The sequence below is a fragment of the Rhamphochromis sp. 'chilingali' genome (assembly GCF_963969265.1).
Source record: "Rhamphochromis sp. 'chilingali' genome assembly, chromosome: 17".
Lineage (NCBI taxonomy): Eukaryota > Metazoa > Chordata > Actinopteri > Cichliformes > Cichlidae > Rhamphochromis > Rhamphochromis sp. 'chilingali'.
Genome location: NC_137944.1, coordinates 31,586,453 through 31,601,640, shown reverse-complemented (window position 1 = coordinate 31,601,640; position 15,188 = coordinate 31,586,453). Strand labels below are relative to the sequence as shown.

The 15,188-nt window shown below is 37.7% G+C and overlaps 1 protein-coding gene across 1 annotated transcript in view; it reads right to left on the bottom strand.

The window, feature by feature from the left end:
- LOC308384453 (major histocompatibility complex class I-related gene protein-like) overlaps nt 1-14,848 on the bottom strand; it is a gene marked incomplete at both ends in the record, with an annotated part of 92,542 nt that extends 77,694 nt beyond the window's left edge. Inside the window, 4 exons of the mRNA XM_080863020.1 lie at nt 7,720-7,965; nt 10,649-10,822; nt 11,372-11,641; nt 14,797-14,848. Of these exons, the coding sequence (XP_080719146.1) occupies nt 7,720-7,965; nt 10,649-10,822; nt 11,372-11,641; nt 14,797-14,848 (742 nt within the window). The remainder of the gene's footprint in view (nt 1-7,719; nt 7,966-10,648; nt 10,823-11,371; nt 11,642-14,796) is intronic.
- Between the last annotated feature and the right edge of the window lie 340 nt (nt 14,849-15,188).

The window sequence follows — 15,188 nt, the reverse complement described above, 5'->3', positions numbered from 1 at the left end:
CTATTTTTAAATCCCGGTAGCACTGCAACCACGTGAGCTAGCGCAATAATTTTTTTTTGCATATGAAACCGGAGGAATTGTACTTACTTCTTATGCCATCAGCTTGTCCTCGGTCACAGTTTCCTTCCACATATAGCTTTGCAAAAACTGCATAAAAAGCGCTTGTAGCAACAAAAACATAATATTCCAGAAACACGCTTTGCCGATCCGATCAGCTGTTTGTAACACTTCCTACGTCCATTAGCACGAACTATCACATGACCGCATGACCTGCCCGAAACCGGAAGTGACGTCATTTTGCGGAAATGTAGTTTTTTACCATCGTGGCCTCATGAGCTTATACTTGTGTTTTTAAAAGTTATGTTTGACTTCATGACTTTCTGTGTCGTTTCTGGGATGCTTAGGACTCATATTGCACTGCTGGAAATAGTTTATTTTGATGCATATGCTGTTATTTTGCAAATTTGCACTATAATATATTTTTTCGTTTTTCCTGTAGTATATGAAAATTGGTGTATCTCAAAAATAAAACTATGAAAACACTCAAAATAAATTTCCTTTGGTGGGAAACTAGTTTGTGCAACTTTTTTGTATTTACAGTTTTGAGGGATAAGCCTCTTAAATTTCTCTAACTAGAAATATATGTTAAAAAAAACAAAAACGATTTTAAATTTTTTTGTAGTTTATTGCACTTTTTTGCAATTTATGTAATTACTATGCACTTAATGCAGACATATTATTAAAATTTGGGCTATAATGGTTGTATTGATGTATAGCAACTTGAAATGCTCCAAAAAATGGCTCCACAGCATGTAAAAATATAATATAAGCTCTGATGGACTTGGTTCTATGGTAGGTCTTAAAGGGTTAACACACTACACACATACTTCACACACTTGAACTGAAAAGACTGAAAAGAACTTTGAACTCTGAACTTTGGACTATGAAACTGAATACACGGACTGACAAATATGGACTATTGGAACTGTTGTGAACTGTTGAATGACCGTTTATGATTTTGTTTAAATAAATCTTAAATGTTCTTTAGCTGTGTGTTATTCGCTCCTTAGTCGATTCCTAGAGAACATAAGCTCAAGATCCTAACTTTCTCTACATGCTATAGTGGTAAAGTATTGTGTGTTACATAGATAAGGACTCCGAATTTCCCCTTGAGATTGAAAATGTGACTAACAAGAATGTAAAATGGCAGACTAGTTGCATTGAAAGGCCAGCACTGCATCATACTATATCATCATAGCCAGACCCTGTTTTGACTGACTCGAGCGATGGAAATGACGTTGACAGTTATTCTGACCACAGTACTACACCCTTGAAAGACAGCAAAGCTAAATTACGACCACAGATGACCCCTTACATCCCAGCCAGTCACCCATTCAGCTAAATCTCAGCCTTGTAGGGTTGTAAAACCAAAGACTACTCCAACCAGACTTCCAGTGGTGACAGACGAAGTAACTAACCCACCAGAGATACAGCGTATAGTAGTGGAACATGTAATCAGAAACGACTCTGTCGCAACACATAGCCAATCCAAATGGTTACGCTCATTCTCAGGCCATGTGTCAAAACCCCCAGGAGAAGTGGATTTTGAAACGTGGTGTTTACATGTTGAACTAATGTTCAGTGGTGGCACTCCAGTTGACATTCAGTGGAGGAAAATACTAGAGTCTAACCCATAGGTGTCAAACTCTGGCCCGTGGGCCAAATTTGGCCCGCAGCCTAATTACATTTGGCCCGCGAAGCCATACCAAATTACTATTAAAGCTGGCCTACTGGTATTATACAGCTAATATATATATTGTTTAGTATTAAGCTTTGCTTGTTCCATATTCAGTTTTTCAGCAAAACGTGTTTGAGTACATAAGAAAAGATTCATTCTTATATCTGGAGGAATAAATATATTTCAATAAATATTAACGTTAGCCCGCTACTTTGTTTCAGTTTTGAATTTTGGCCCACTGTGTATTTGAGTTTGACACCCCTGGTCTAACCCAAATCCCACTGAGGAGTCCTTCCCCTTAAATCTAACCTCTCTTCTTCCTATCCTGTCCTGCCTCTCATGTGTTACTTTTTAGGATCAAATAAGTTTGATGTTTGGAGGCACACAGTGATGCAATAATAACTCGGCACAAATGCATTAAAGCAAAAGTAGCCTGTTTTGAAAATGTAAAAAGTTGAAACTACAGATAATTGTTTAAAAAGTTAGGGAGTAAAAGTAAAAATTTAGTCAGAAAAATAAATACTAAAGTAAAGAAGAGATACCTGAAAATTGTACTTAAGTGCAGTAAAAATGTAAATAGAATTGTATTAGCTTTTGTGTGCATTTTATTTTTTTTATTTTATATGTTTTATACACATTAAGTAACCTGTCAGTACACCATGTGGTTACATTGTCATGATTATGGTTAAATAAGCAGTGTTAAGGGTTCAATATTGAGGAAGGGTACAAGAGGTAATCGAAGAATAACCACACTGATCCGGCCGGGTGAAGTCAAACGATGATTTTAATACACGCGTGGGAAGGTCACTCCGTACGAAGACAGCAATTGATCTTCGACTAATCAAAGCATAAGCAGATATTTTATACCATCAGGGCTTGAATTTAATGACGCCCCTTCAACGTCAGATACATTTCATACATGGGTCAGATCAAAACCACAATGACTTTTAACACAGTTTGAAAAGAACATTATCTCTGTCTTCATGGCAGATGTTTCCTGTCAACCTTTTTGACTAGCGCTTCTCCAAAACCGCAGACAATGTTTTGCAGTGAGCTAGCGCTTCTGCAAGCCCACAGTTACAAGCAAACATGATATGTCACGATCTCACTTGGCACTCTGTGTAACCTCTCACCTACTAACGCTCACAGTCAAACAGAGGCCACTGTCAAATGTGTCACAGTTTACTAAAACTAAAGATATAATATAAACTGAATAAATGTTTTAACCAACTGATACTACTTAAAACTCAATACAAGAATATGAACATATAAAAGATAATAGAAATGACCTGATATAAGTGTTTTGTAAGCATGTATTGCAATTCCTTCTATGTTCTAGTTTCCCTCAGCATGTACCACCTGGACAGTCACGCCAGTGAAGCTTAAGACCCTTAATGAACCGAACATCAACTCAAAATAAGCACAGATATGCAATGTGTATAAAATAGCTATAACTGCTTCTGGAATACAAGGTTAATATGATAACAGTATGCATAAACATCTTAAGGCCATCTTAAAGCTATCTGTTACATTGTTAAAGCAACGATCATACTGCAGATTATATTGTACTGGTAAAATACTTTTGTTCATCCCCACAGCAGGAAAATCATTTAAAAATACAGATTTTGCTGGTCTTGGTCACTATGTCACTATGTGACCAAGACCAGCCTAGGCTGGTCAGTGCAGCCTAGGCGGAGTAGTCGAACGCAGATTCACTGAGCGCTCAACACAGACAGCATCGTCAGAAGGAAGAGCGCAGGGCAAGCTAGCGAGACAGAAGTTAAGCTCTCCTTGCAACATGGACCTCCCCCACCCTCATTCAGATCTGGCGTTTGGAATTATTTTGGTTTTCATGTGACGTATGACCCTGAAGGTAAGCGAGTCATGGACTAAAGTAAAACAGTATGTTGGATGTGCCACGCAATGCTCAATTACATGGGAACTAGTGTGTTAGCGCTAGCGCCGTCTAGCCCCATGCACGGGACGATCGGCGGTAGCTCGTTAACGGAGATTTGCCGTGTTGTGGCGTTAAGGTCATTTCAACGAGATTAACCTGAAAGCACTAGTGGGAACACAACGAATATGACTGCACATTTACGCCGACATCATCCTAGTGCAAAGACAAGTGGAAGCAGAAAAAAAAACAAGCAAGCATGCTACTAACTTTAGCCGAGTCATTTAGACAGCTGTTAGCACATCCATCCATCCATCCATTCGCTTCGCTGTTTTTTTGCTTTCACTTTGCAATGACAGCACTGATCTGTGAGTGATGATAATTTGTGCACCAATTCCTCTGACATCGTCTTATTAATTGGTAGCTTACTATGCAAACATGACAAGTGAAATCTCCACAGCAAGCTTAAACATGTGAGAGGTTGATCGCGCAGAGAATCGCTGAGCTTATGTGAGTGCGTGTGTAAAAGCAGCAGGATTTATATTTGACTACGATGACCTTCACAGACAGATATATATTTTAGTTCTGCTGAGCCAAATAAGACAGGTCAGGGTGAAGAAGTGACAGCCAAAGAAAAGCTTACCACAAAACGGAGAAGTTATGACAAATCAGACTATAAGGCAAAAAGAAAGTGCAGCTTTATGGTTTCATGGACAAAATAATTTCTGTGGCTGCAATATGACGAGCTAAATAACCAGGGCTGCACATAAGTGGTCCGCAGGTGCGCATTCGCTGTCAAAATAAAAAACACGCACAAGGGTTAGGGTTAAATTTAAAAACTGTACTTTTGAGTTAAAATATATATTTATAATTTTAATAAATGACAAATTAAAAAGGCATGAACATTTTTTTTGTATCGAAAAAATATCGAACCGAACCGTGAATTTTGTGTATCGTTGCACCCCTACTATCTATCTATCTATCTATATATATAGATATATATATATATAGATATAGATATATATAGATATAGATATATATAGATATATATATAGATATAGATATAGATATATATATATATAGATATAGATATATATATATAGATATAGATATATATATATATATATATATATAGATATAGAGATATATATATAGATATATATATCTATATAGATATAGATATATATATCTATATAGATATAGATATATCTATATATCATAATAATCTGACAATACTACCAACATGAGCTAATTGTTATTTACTAACTAATCTTGATATGACTGTTCAGCACAGAAATGAAGCCCAACAATCATGTTTTACAGTCCTGTGGTTTCAGCCTCAGATACTCAACTAATCAAAGTGATGTCATGACAAAAATGAATGACCAACAAAACATTTTTTCTCCTTCATTTCTGTCAAACAAAGCTGTATGAAACATTACTCGCGGTTAGTATCATGGTTGCTAGGCACGCGTAGTGTGTGTACATTGTGTCTCTTGGCTGTGTCTCTTGGCTGTGTTTCTGAATTGGGACACAGCCATGGTCTTCATTATTAACTCACATCAGCTGGCTTACAAGGAAAAACACCTTGCTTACTGGTTATAGTTCATGAGGTGGATTGGGTCATCTACTAATCATAAGGTTGGTAGCTTGATGGATGCACCACAAAGCAAATTTGGTTTAGTATCTTACCCAAGGATATTTGGCTGGAGGAGACTGGAGGAGCCAAGGCTCAAAGTGTGAATGTGTGTGAATGTTAGATGTAAAGCACTTATGTTGAAAAAGCATATGAATGAATGAGTGAATAGGGCAACTTGTATAAAGTGGTAGTCTATCAGCAGCAACCAGCCAACCTAGTGATATCACATTCTGGCATTAAATATAATCTAAAATATTGAAATTAATGCTTATATCAACACTTGTTTCTTAAATATAGCTTCAGACAATGTTATATCTATATCTAGACTTTTTTAAGATTAGGGCTCAACGGTGGAAATGTGGTATTTTATGTTCACTTTAATTGTAAAACAATAAAGGTATGTAATATTTTTTAAAGTATAACAAATCTTAAAGTAAATATGAAAATCATCTTGTTCTTGTGTAACTGGAGATGTTAAGACTGTGCAGAGTCCGGTGATTCTGTACCAGATCTCTGTGCAGAGTCCGGTGATTCTGTAGCCAATTTCTGTGCAGAGTCTGGTGATTCTGTAGCCAATTTCTGTGCAGAGTCCGGTGATTCTGTACCAGATCTCTGTGCAGAGTCCGGTGATTCTGTAGCCAATTTCTGTGCAGAGTCCGGTGATTCTGTACCAGATCTCTGTGCAGAGTCCGGTGATTCTGTAGCCAATTTCTGTGCAGAGTCTGGTGATTCTGTAGCCAATCTCTGTGCTGAGTCCGGTGATTCTGTACCAGATCTCCCATTCAATTCTATGATGATGCTAGGAGCTGTTCAGTTTAAATATTTAATAATAAAAGGAACAGTATTAGTAAAATTATTTATTTAAACCCCAGAATGCATGGCAGATCAGAGAAAAATAACATTGTACTTACAAGGTGATGGATGGCTTTCTGAATTAAAAGGGAAAAACATCATTTAAGTTTTTGCCACTTTTTAAAAAATCTGACAATTAAACTTTATTTGTGTATTTCTCAAAAATAATGTAACTGAGTATTGCACTGCTGCTATCATTTGACTGGGAAAGTCTGCTCATTTCAATTTCTTACCTTTCTTTTTTTTGTAAGCAACAATTCCAATGGCAACAATGATGATCAAAACAAGAACAAAGGCTGCAATAATGATGGGCAACTCTGCACAATTTAAAAAAAAAAAAACATGATAAAAGTGGCAGATGAAGCAAGTTAAAATAGAAATACATTCATTCTACAGTATTAATAATTACATATTTATTGTGAACATATTGTGCGTGTATGTGTATGTGTATATATACATATATGCATAGATAGATAATAGGGGTGCAACAATACACAAAATTCACGGTTCGGTTCGATGCTTTGGTGTCACGGTTTGATATGTTTTCGATACAAAAAAATGTTCATGCCTTTTTAATTTGTCATTTATTTAAATTATAAATATATATTTTAACTCAAAAGTACAGTTTTTAAATTTAATGTTGCTGAAACAACAAAATAATAAAATAATAAATAAATCTATCTGATTGAGAAATCACTCATCTTTGGAAAAGAGAGTTTATTACAGAGAAATGGCTCTTTCCAAAATAAAAGATATACTATCCGCTTCTTCTGGGCTATATTCTCAGCAGCATATTAAACATATCAGGTCCCCATAAGGAGAATCATGTGCTAACGGCTGTCTAATGACTCGGGTAAAGTTTGTAGCATGCGTGCTTGTTGTTTTTGTCTGCTTCCACTTGTCTTTGCACTAGGATGATGTCGGCGTAAATGTGCAGTCATATTTGTTGTGTTCCCACTAGTGCTGTCAGCGTTAATCTCGTTAAAATGACATTAACGCCATAATGCGGCAAATCTCCGTTTACAAGTTACCGCGGATCGCCCCATGCGTGGGGCTGGACGGCGTCAACACGTTAACGAGCTAACTGCGCTAACGCAGTAGTTCCCACCAATTGTTTTACTTTTGTCCATGACGCGCTTACCATCAGGGTCATGCTTCACATGAAAACCAAGATAGTTCCAAACACCTGATCTGAATGAGGGTGGGGGAGGTTCAATTCCGGGTAGCATTGAGGCAGTTGCCATGTTGCAACGAGCTTAGCTTCTGTCTTGCTAGCTTGCACTGCACTCAGTGGATCTGCACTCGACAGTGCAGCCTAGGCGGAGTAGTCGAACGCAGATCCACTGAGCGCTCAACACAGACAGCATCGTCAGAAGAAAAGTTGATAAAATAAAAAAAAAAAAAATTATTGTTCGATACATATTGATACGAGTATTGTTGCACCCCTAATAGATAGAAAGATAGACAAATTTGTATAATTGAACAAGACTAATCAAATTTTTTATCTCTCACCTGCATCAATATGTGTTTTGTTGTTCACCAAGTTCGTTTTGATAATTGTTTTATTCAGTTTGATGATGATGTCCTCGCTCACACCAGAGAGCTGAAACACACAGTCGTATCGCCTCCAGTCTTCAGGTGTGACTGATGAAATATTGAGATCAACACTCATCTGGAAGGTCTCATCATTGTTGGGGAGGATCTCTCCAGGATCCACACCTTCATGAATCTCCACTCCATCTTTCCTCCAGAAAATCGCAGCTCTGTCAGGGTAGAAACCTGTAGCATGGCAGCTGACTGGAGAGGAGGGAGTCTTCTGGAGGAGAGACATTTGGGGAAGAACTGGAGAGAGGGAGTATTGGAAAGAGATTGAGTGATAATGGATGGAAGTAAATATGAGATGAAAAATGGGGAAAGAAAGGAAAAAAGAAAGATGAAGAAATTTAATTTGGCAATATTAAGAAAAATATATATTGTCAAGAGTAAAGCATGTGTAGTGTACATATTTGATGAAAAACAGCACAGTACCAGTAGGATATATGTGTGTCACACAGCGGAAATTTGTGTTTTATGTTTTATCAATCTGTGTATTGGTACATAGTGTTGATTTTATTTGCATGATTTTATAGTGATATTTATATTGCATGTTTGTTTATTGATATTTATACTGCATGGTTTTATCCTCATATTTATATTTGTGTTAATGTTGTACCATGTTCCTTTAACCCACTGTGGACTAAACAGTCAATTGTAGGCACCTGTGAGGTGGGGGCGTTCCCCAAGGTGGCCTATCAGCCGCCAGGTTGACCTGTTAAAGGGGATAGCGAGCGCAGAGACAAAGGAGAGAGGAGTGACGCACGAAGGGTGAGGAGGCGAAAAAGGAACGCGTGCAACCCCGCACGTGTGTGGAACGAACTGCTGCCTAGGGATGGGTATCGAAAACCGGTTCCCACTGTTTCAATTCCTTGGAATCGTTTGCCACTTTTAAAAACGATTCCCTTATCGATTCCAGTCGCCCCGAATGACGTCATCACGTTGAGTAGCGTCTTTTACCCAGTAGGAAACACGGCGCTTGAGCGGCACAAACGCTCAAAAGTTTGGTTACACTTTATGAGAAAGGGTGACAACAGGGCAACGTGCAATACTTGCAAAGTAGAGATTTCGTCAAAGGGAGGAAACACTACGAATATGCAAAAGCATTTGCTCAAAAAACACGCGATTGCTTTCAACGAAAGTCGTGTTTTTGATCCGCTCCGGACTAGCGAAGCTCAACCCAGCAGCAGCGGTAGCGTTTCCACCTCCTCTCCCGTTAATACTGCAGGTAACTAATCAATTAGCGTTGCATATAATGTTAGCGAGATTTACCTTATTACAAAACCTGCTATTACTGTGCGTTGCATTTAGATAACCATGATGAGAGAGACAGAGTCTGGCTGGCTCAGATGCTGGCAGTTCTCGCTGCAGTCTACCGGTAGCGTCTCCTTTCAGGCCAGGATAGACGAATGTCACCGAGCAGTGTCTAAGTTTGTGGTCAAAGGCTTGCACCCATTTGCCACAGCAGTTGCCCCCGATTTCACTTTGGTAAGTGAATGTGTTTAATTGTAGGCAGGACATTACTGGATATTCTTGTGTAATTGCTACAGAATAATTTATGTTAAACTTTGTTATTGCTACAGGAGAATATTTATTTTATTATTTTACATATACATTTTTTTTTCCTGGGGACCCTGTGACACCCCATTGAAGAGCCGTAGGCTGTGGCTCTCTTAAGATCTCACTGTTGGGTTTGTAAGGCCATGTTACTCCTAAATTTCTATCTTGTTCAAAGTGTTCTCCTTTTTAAAAAAAAAAAAAAAAAGAATCGATAAGAGAATCGATAAAGAATCGAATCGTTAAACAGAATCGAAAATGGAATCGGAATCGTTAAAATCTTATCAATACCCATCCCTACTGCTGCCTGACTGTGGGGTGCCGCGAGTTGTTCGGCGATCTAGTCCTAACGGCAGGAACGGCAACAGTGGGTGGCGATGGCTGCAATGCACGACAGGGCAGGGATGCCCCTCTGCCTGCATCTGACGGTGAGACGAGGGAGGCCGTGTTCAGGTGTGGAGTGGGGCGGGACTGTGCGGCGACGCGCTGTCAGGAGGAGACAGGTCTGCGATAGGAGCCCCCTCCCTGGTCTGTTGCTGACGAGTTTTACCATACTGGAAGAGAAGTTCCTCTCCTGTCTCTTTCATATAAGGACCATTCGCCCATGTGTGGCTGGACTGTGGGATTATGGGACTATGGGAGAGTAATTTTAGTATATGGAAAACATGTTTTAGCTTTGTGTTTTTAGCGTTTAACCATTCCTGCCGGCAGGGTTTTTAGCGGGTTGCAACACTATTTTTATTGTATACGGGGAATTTTGTCTTGTATTTGTGACTCTGGCTGTGTTTTTTTTATTATGGAAATAAATGGTGTTTGAAGCCAGCTAAGTTTCTGTGCCCTGAGCGCTGACTCGCCCACTCCCCTTTTTCGCTTGTATGTATACCAGACGTGGTGGTGGTGAAGATTTAGGTCCACCAGTCTTAGCGGCTACATGTGTGGCTGGAAAAGTTTGAAATAAATCAAAGAATAAATTTAAAGAAAATCAATATGCAATTGAAAACTCTGAATTAGAGCCAAAGAGTCACCAGCTTTGCGGCAGCTGCATAAGGCTGTATTGTGCTATAATTTTACCATGGATTGTGTTCATGTAAATCTCTTTCAACCATGAACATTCATATAAATGTCATGTAAATAAATCAGCTTTTTTCTGGTTATTTGCACATTGTGGGTAAACCTCTGGTGTCATGAGAGTTATCAGAGTGATTTGGCCAGGTAAAAAGAGACTCACTTTTGTAACATGGAAAACTCTGACTTTCAACATATCTTCTACCTGTTTTGTTCAAGGAGCTGCTCCCATAATCCAAGAACATCTTCAATCTCTCTAGAAAAATTGTACCGAAGAGGTTTCCAAGGTAATTAATTAGATTTCTGTCACCATCCATTGTCTGTTTGACAATGTTAAACTCTGGTTTCAGTGGGATCCATGTCATTGTCTTTAGATCAAATTCCAAATAGCCTTCTCCATTGTAACCTAACTGTAAAAAGCCTTTTACCTCTCCAGAGTTTTCATTCATTTCAGAGCCAATCATACACTGTAAAATGTGAACACCTGAAAAGAGAAGAAGAAACAAATATTACAATTATGTGTGTTAATTGTAGATCATGTGACACATTTCCATCCTCAAAGGTCTGCATTTTCATCATGATTCAAGTCAGATTCTGACTACCTTTATTGATTTCGCTAATGGAGCCTACTGTGGAGACTCGAATTGTGGATGATTTAAAACCAGCTCGGATGTGATTATTCAATATTAAAAGAAAAGATTAAACACTAGAGGTAAAGACTGTTTCAGCACAGAAGTCAGCTGATAGATACATAGACTACAAAGTGTAAGAACCTGAAAAAAAGTTAAAAGGTTTGAAGACAATAACAAAACCTAGCTATTTTAAATATAAGACTAAGATTTAGAACAATTAAGTAATTACAACAAGTAAATATGTATGTTTTACATCAGGTTTCATGGTCTTAATTAAGAAGCACAAAATTAAGGCTGTAAATATTTTAAATTATAGTTATTTTAATTAATTTTACATAAATCAGTTTTGTTTAGATACATCCATAATAATATGACATAATATATCAAAGAAAGTACTGCACCTCCACTTTGGTTTAACAGCTGCTTTAAATTAGAAATCGAGTTTTGGTAAATGCCTGGCTGATGCTCAAAACACTGTTGAGTGTACTCCCCCAGTGCGCCAGGGTTGTCATCAAGCATTTTTTTCACACCGTCCTGTCTTGGTTCTACTATCTTCTTGCTGGCGTCACAATAAAGCACCTCTGTGTCATCAACTTCTAAAACAAACATAAATTCTGCGATGTCTGGGTTTCCAGAGGTTCCAGTGCCAAAATACTTCAGCATATGGCTCACTGTAGGACAGACAGATGTTTAAGATGTTAGCAAATAACCAAATAAAACATGAAGAAAGATGTTTAGAAATATGACTGATTCATTGGGATACAGTAAAGGCAACAGAAGCGTCTGCAGCAGGCTGATGAAGTCTAATGAACAATAAAACTTGACAACAGACCATCTTGATCTTATTTTGGTAAAAATGTGTGGGGCCAACAATGTAAAACAGTCATAAAAGCTTTTGAACAAGATTATTTGAGCCTATAATAATTGCATCAATAGCATGGTTGTTTTGAGCTCTAAATTATTTCTTTGAACTGTTCTTTTTCCAAGGTGGAACGATTGTATCAGTGAGAACTAATTTTTACATAATGCATTTCAATGGGAAGGTGTCACCATGTCAACTATTGAAAAGGGTGGGGATAGACAGAGATTTAACTCCCCCCGGCTTACCTTTCAGTACATTAGAGAGAGTGTACATCAACAACAACATCCAGTCTTTTATAGAGTGCTACAACAGAGTTTGTATGCTTTTGCTAATATCAGATCATCTTTATTTTTAATCACAGGCAAATCAAAATATGAATTTCAGCAATATGTTAATTGACAAATGTAGTTAAGTAGTGAAAAGGTCTAGACCTTGTCTGTGAGAATGTGCTAAAGACAAATCTTACTGATCTAGAATTACACTGCCAGGCAAAAGTTTGGACACTCCTTCTCATTGTCACGTGTGGAGAAAAATAAAGGAGGATCCAGTTGCAGGCACTCGTGGAAGTGTGAAGGAGGTTTATAGTAAGACAAAACAGAAGTTGAAAATGGCAAACAGAACTAAAGATAACCTGAACTGGGAAAACTAAACTACTAAACGCAAACAAGGAGGGTGCTCAGAGGCACATGACGGGAGAACCCATGGACGATGCGCAGTAGATTCACATAGATTACAATATAAGAAGACATGACTTAAATACACACAGAAGAACACAGGGAGATTACACACAGGTGGGGGACACAGCTGGAAGTAATTGACGAGACGAGACAAGGGAGGCAAAACTGAATACACTCACATAAGACACGGACTTTCACAATAAAACAGGAAACAAGAAACCACCACACAAAGACGCAGACTAGAACCAGAACTGAACCTACACTAAACATGAGACACAAACCCTAAGAACTAATCCCTAAACACGAAAAAACAGAAACATAGATTATTATTATTAATAATAATAATAATAATAATAATAATAATAATAATAATAATAATAACCAACAAAGCAAATAAACCCAGTTGAGATGATTTGGGATGAGATGGACCATAGAGTGAAGGCAAAAGAACCAACAAGTGTTCAGCATCTCTGGGAACTCTTTCAAGACTGCTGGAAAACCGTTTCAGGTGACAACCTCATGAAGCTCGAGAGAATGCTATGAGTATGCAAAGCAGTAATCAAAGCAAAGGGTGGCTATTTTGAAGTGTCTAAACTATAAAATGTATTTTGAGTTATTTCACACTTTTTTTACTACATAATTCCATATGTATTCATTCATAGTTTTGATGTCTTCAGTGAGAATCAACAAAGTAAATAGTCATGAAAATAAAGAAAAAACATGAGAAGATGTGTCCAAAATTTTGACTGGTATTCTACATGTAATGAATGAACCATTACGTGAAGTATATTCATATGTGACTGAATGTTCATATGTAATGGATTTTTCTATGTTGAGAGTAACACAGAAAAGAAGAAAATGTGATGAAGTGATTTTAAAGTTAAACTTTAAATAATGCATGTGTAAAAGTCAGATGACTTTATGTAAATGCTAGACAGGGGGAGAGAGAGGGGGAGGCAAATGTCCACTTGGCAGCATAGAAAAAGAGGGCACCCAGGAACATTCTTTGTTCTTCCCTTTGTGTTCTGTAAGATGAGCAGCTCAGATAATTGGCTCTCAGTTGGAAATTCCAGCAGAGAACTAAGTGGCCTGAACCACTGCTCAAACTGTGCACTTGCAAGTTGTTTTTAGTATTATTTATTTTTCACTTTTACTCTGCTCATTCTTTGCCATATTGGATTATTAACTCAGAAGGATTTAGACTCCATTGTTTTCCTGGTGGATTGCAACTTCCCAAGATTTCCATTGTTTTCAGTGTGGGTTATAACTTTGAGAAGGTGTGGATTTCCAGGATTAAATGTCCAATGGATGCTGCTTTCCTGTTGGACTATTATTATCAACTCTGAATACAGAGATAAACACAACTGTAGACCAGGATATTCTCCAACCTCTCTTCCCCCAAACAAAAGTACTGTTTTATTTCCTCCTTGAGCAGAGTCGGTTTTTATTGAGATATTTTAATGAATTTACAGCGCAGTGTGCATCTCTCTCTCCTGATATGAGTGAATGGAGATCCACTATATCCCAGTAGTCATTCCAATAGGAAAACATTGATTTGATTACACCTTGAATTGCAGTGTTTAAGTGATTGGATGGTCTATATTAGGCTTCACAAACAGCAAAAAAAAATGAGAAAGGGTTTTTGTTTTATTTTGGGTTTTTTTACACATGCACTAAATAGAAACAGTAGTGTCAAAAACATTAATTCAGTAATTATAAATCATTAGGAGACCTTACTTGAATCTCCTATGGAAACTGTGATTCTTGTAAATCCTTGAGAAGGGCTATAATCTCCTTTGTCTACAATTGCGCATTATTATTTATTATTGAAAAATCACCACAGCAGCTAGCAGTATCTGAGTTGGCAGAGTTTTATGCCAGATGTTCAAGTAATTCTCCAGCTGAAATTGAACCAGCAACCGGTTCACATTCTTTTGATGGTTGACAAGCGAAAACTTCACCAGTTTTGGGTATCTTTAATCTTTTAATTATAATTATATTGTATAATTATAAATGCTCTAACATGTACATATCTGTTTTAAAGGTTCTGTGTGTTTAGCTTAAGTAGTTATTGAAGTGTCTCTTACTGCTTTCTTTCACTAAATCTAATACACACAACTATCAGAGCAGTGCATTTATTTGTCACATCTGTTGTAAATACGTTTTTAATCTTTTTAACTTGTACAGTTAGATTCACCTGTCTGCTGACACATTTTAGTTGCATTTTCCTAAGAATAGCATTGCCAAGTAAATTATTATATATTTTGATTGTGGATCCCAATCTTACCTGCAGATGCAGCGTGACAAAGGAGGAACAGGATCATTAGCTTCGCCACCATGTTCAGTGTGTTGGAGTTAAACTGAAGAACGAACAAGAGTCATTTGGTTTTACAGGCTTGTTCAGTTTGAAGGTATTTCCTGGTTCAGGTTGCGTTTTCAGGTATGTTCAACTTTAGCTGAAACCAAACACAACTTTAACTCTTACATATACTATTTAAATTTGACTTCAGTCTTTTGTTTTATTACAGAGGCATAAAACTTGTTTTTGTAAAATGTCTGTTACCTGTTCCTGCCTGTGTGTGCCTGCATTTGTGTAAAATGGGTGGGGAAAAGGGATTTGTTCATTTTATATGTCCTGCGGCAGAGTGAACACCTCCTCTGCACTGTAAAATACGGAGC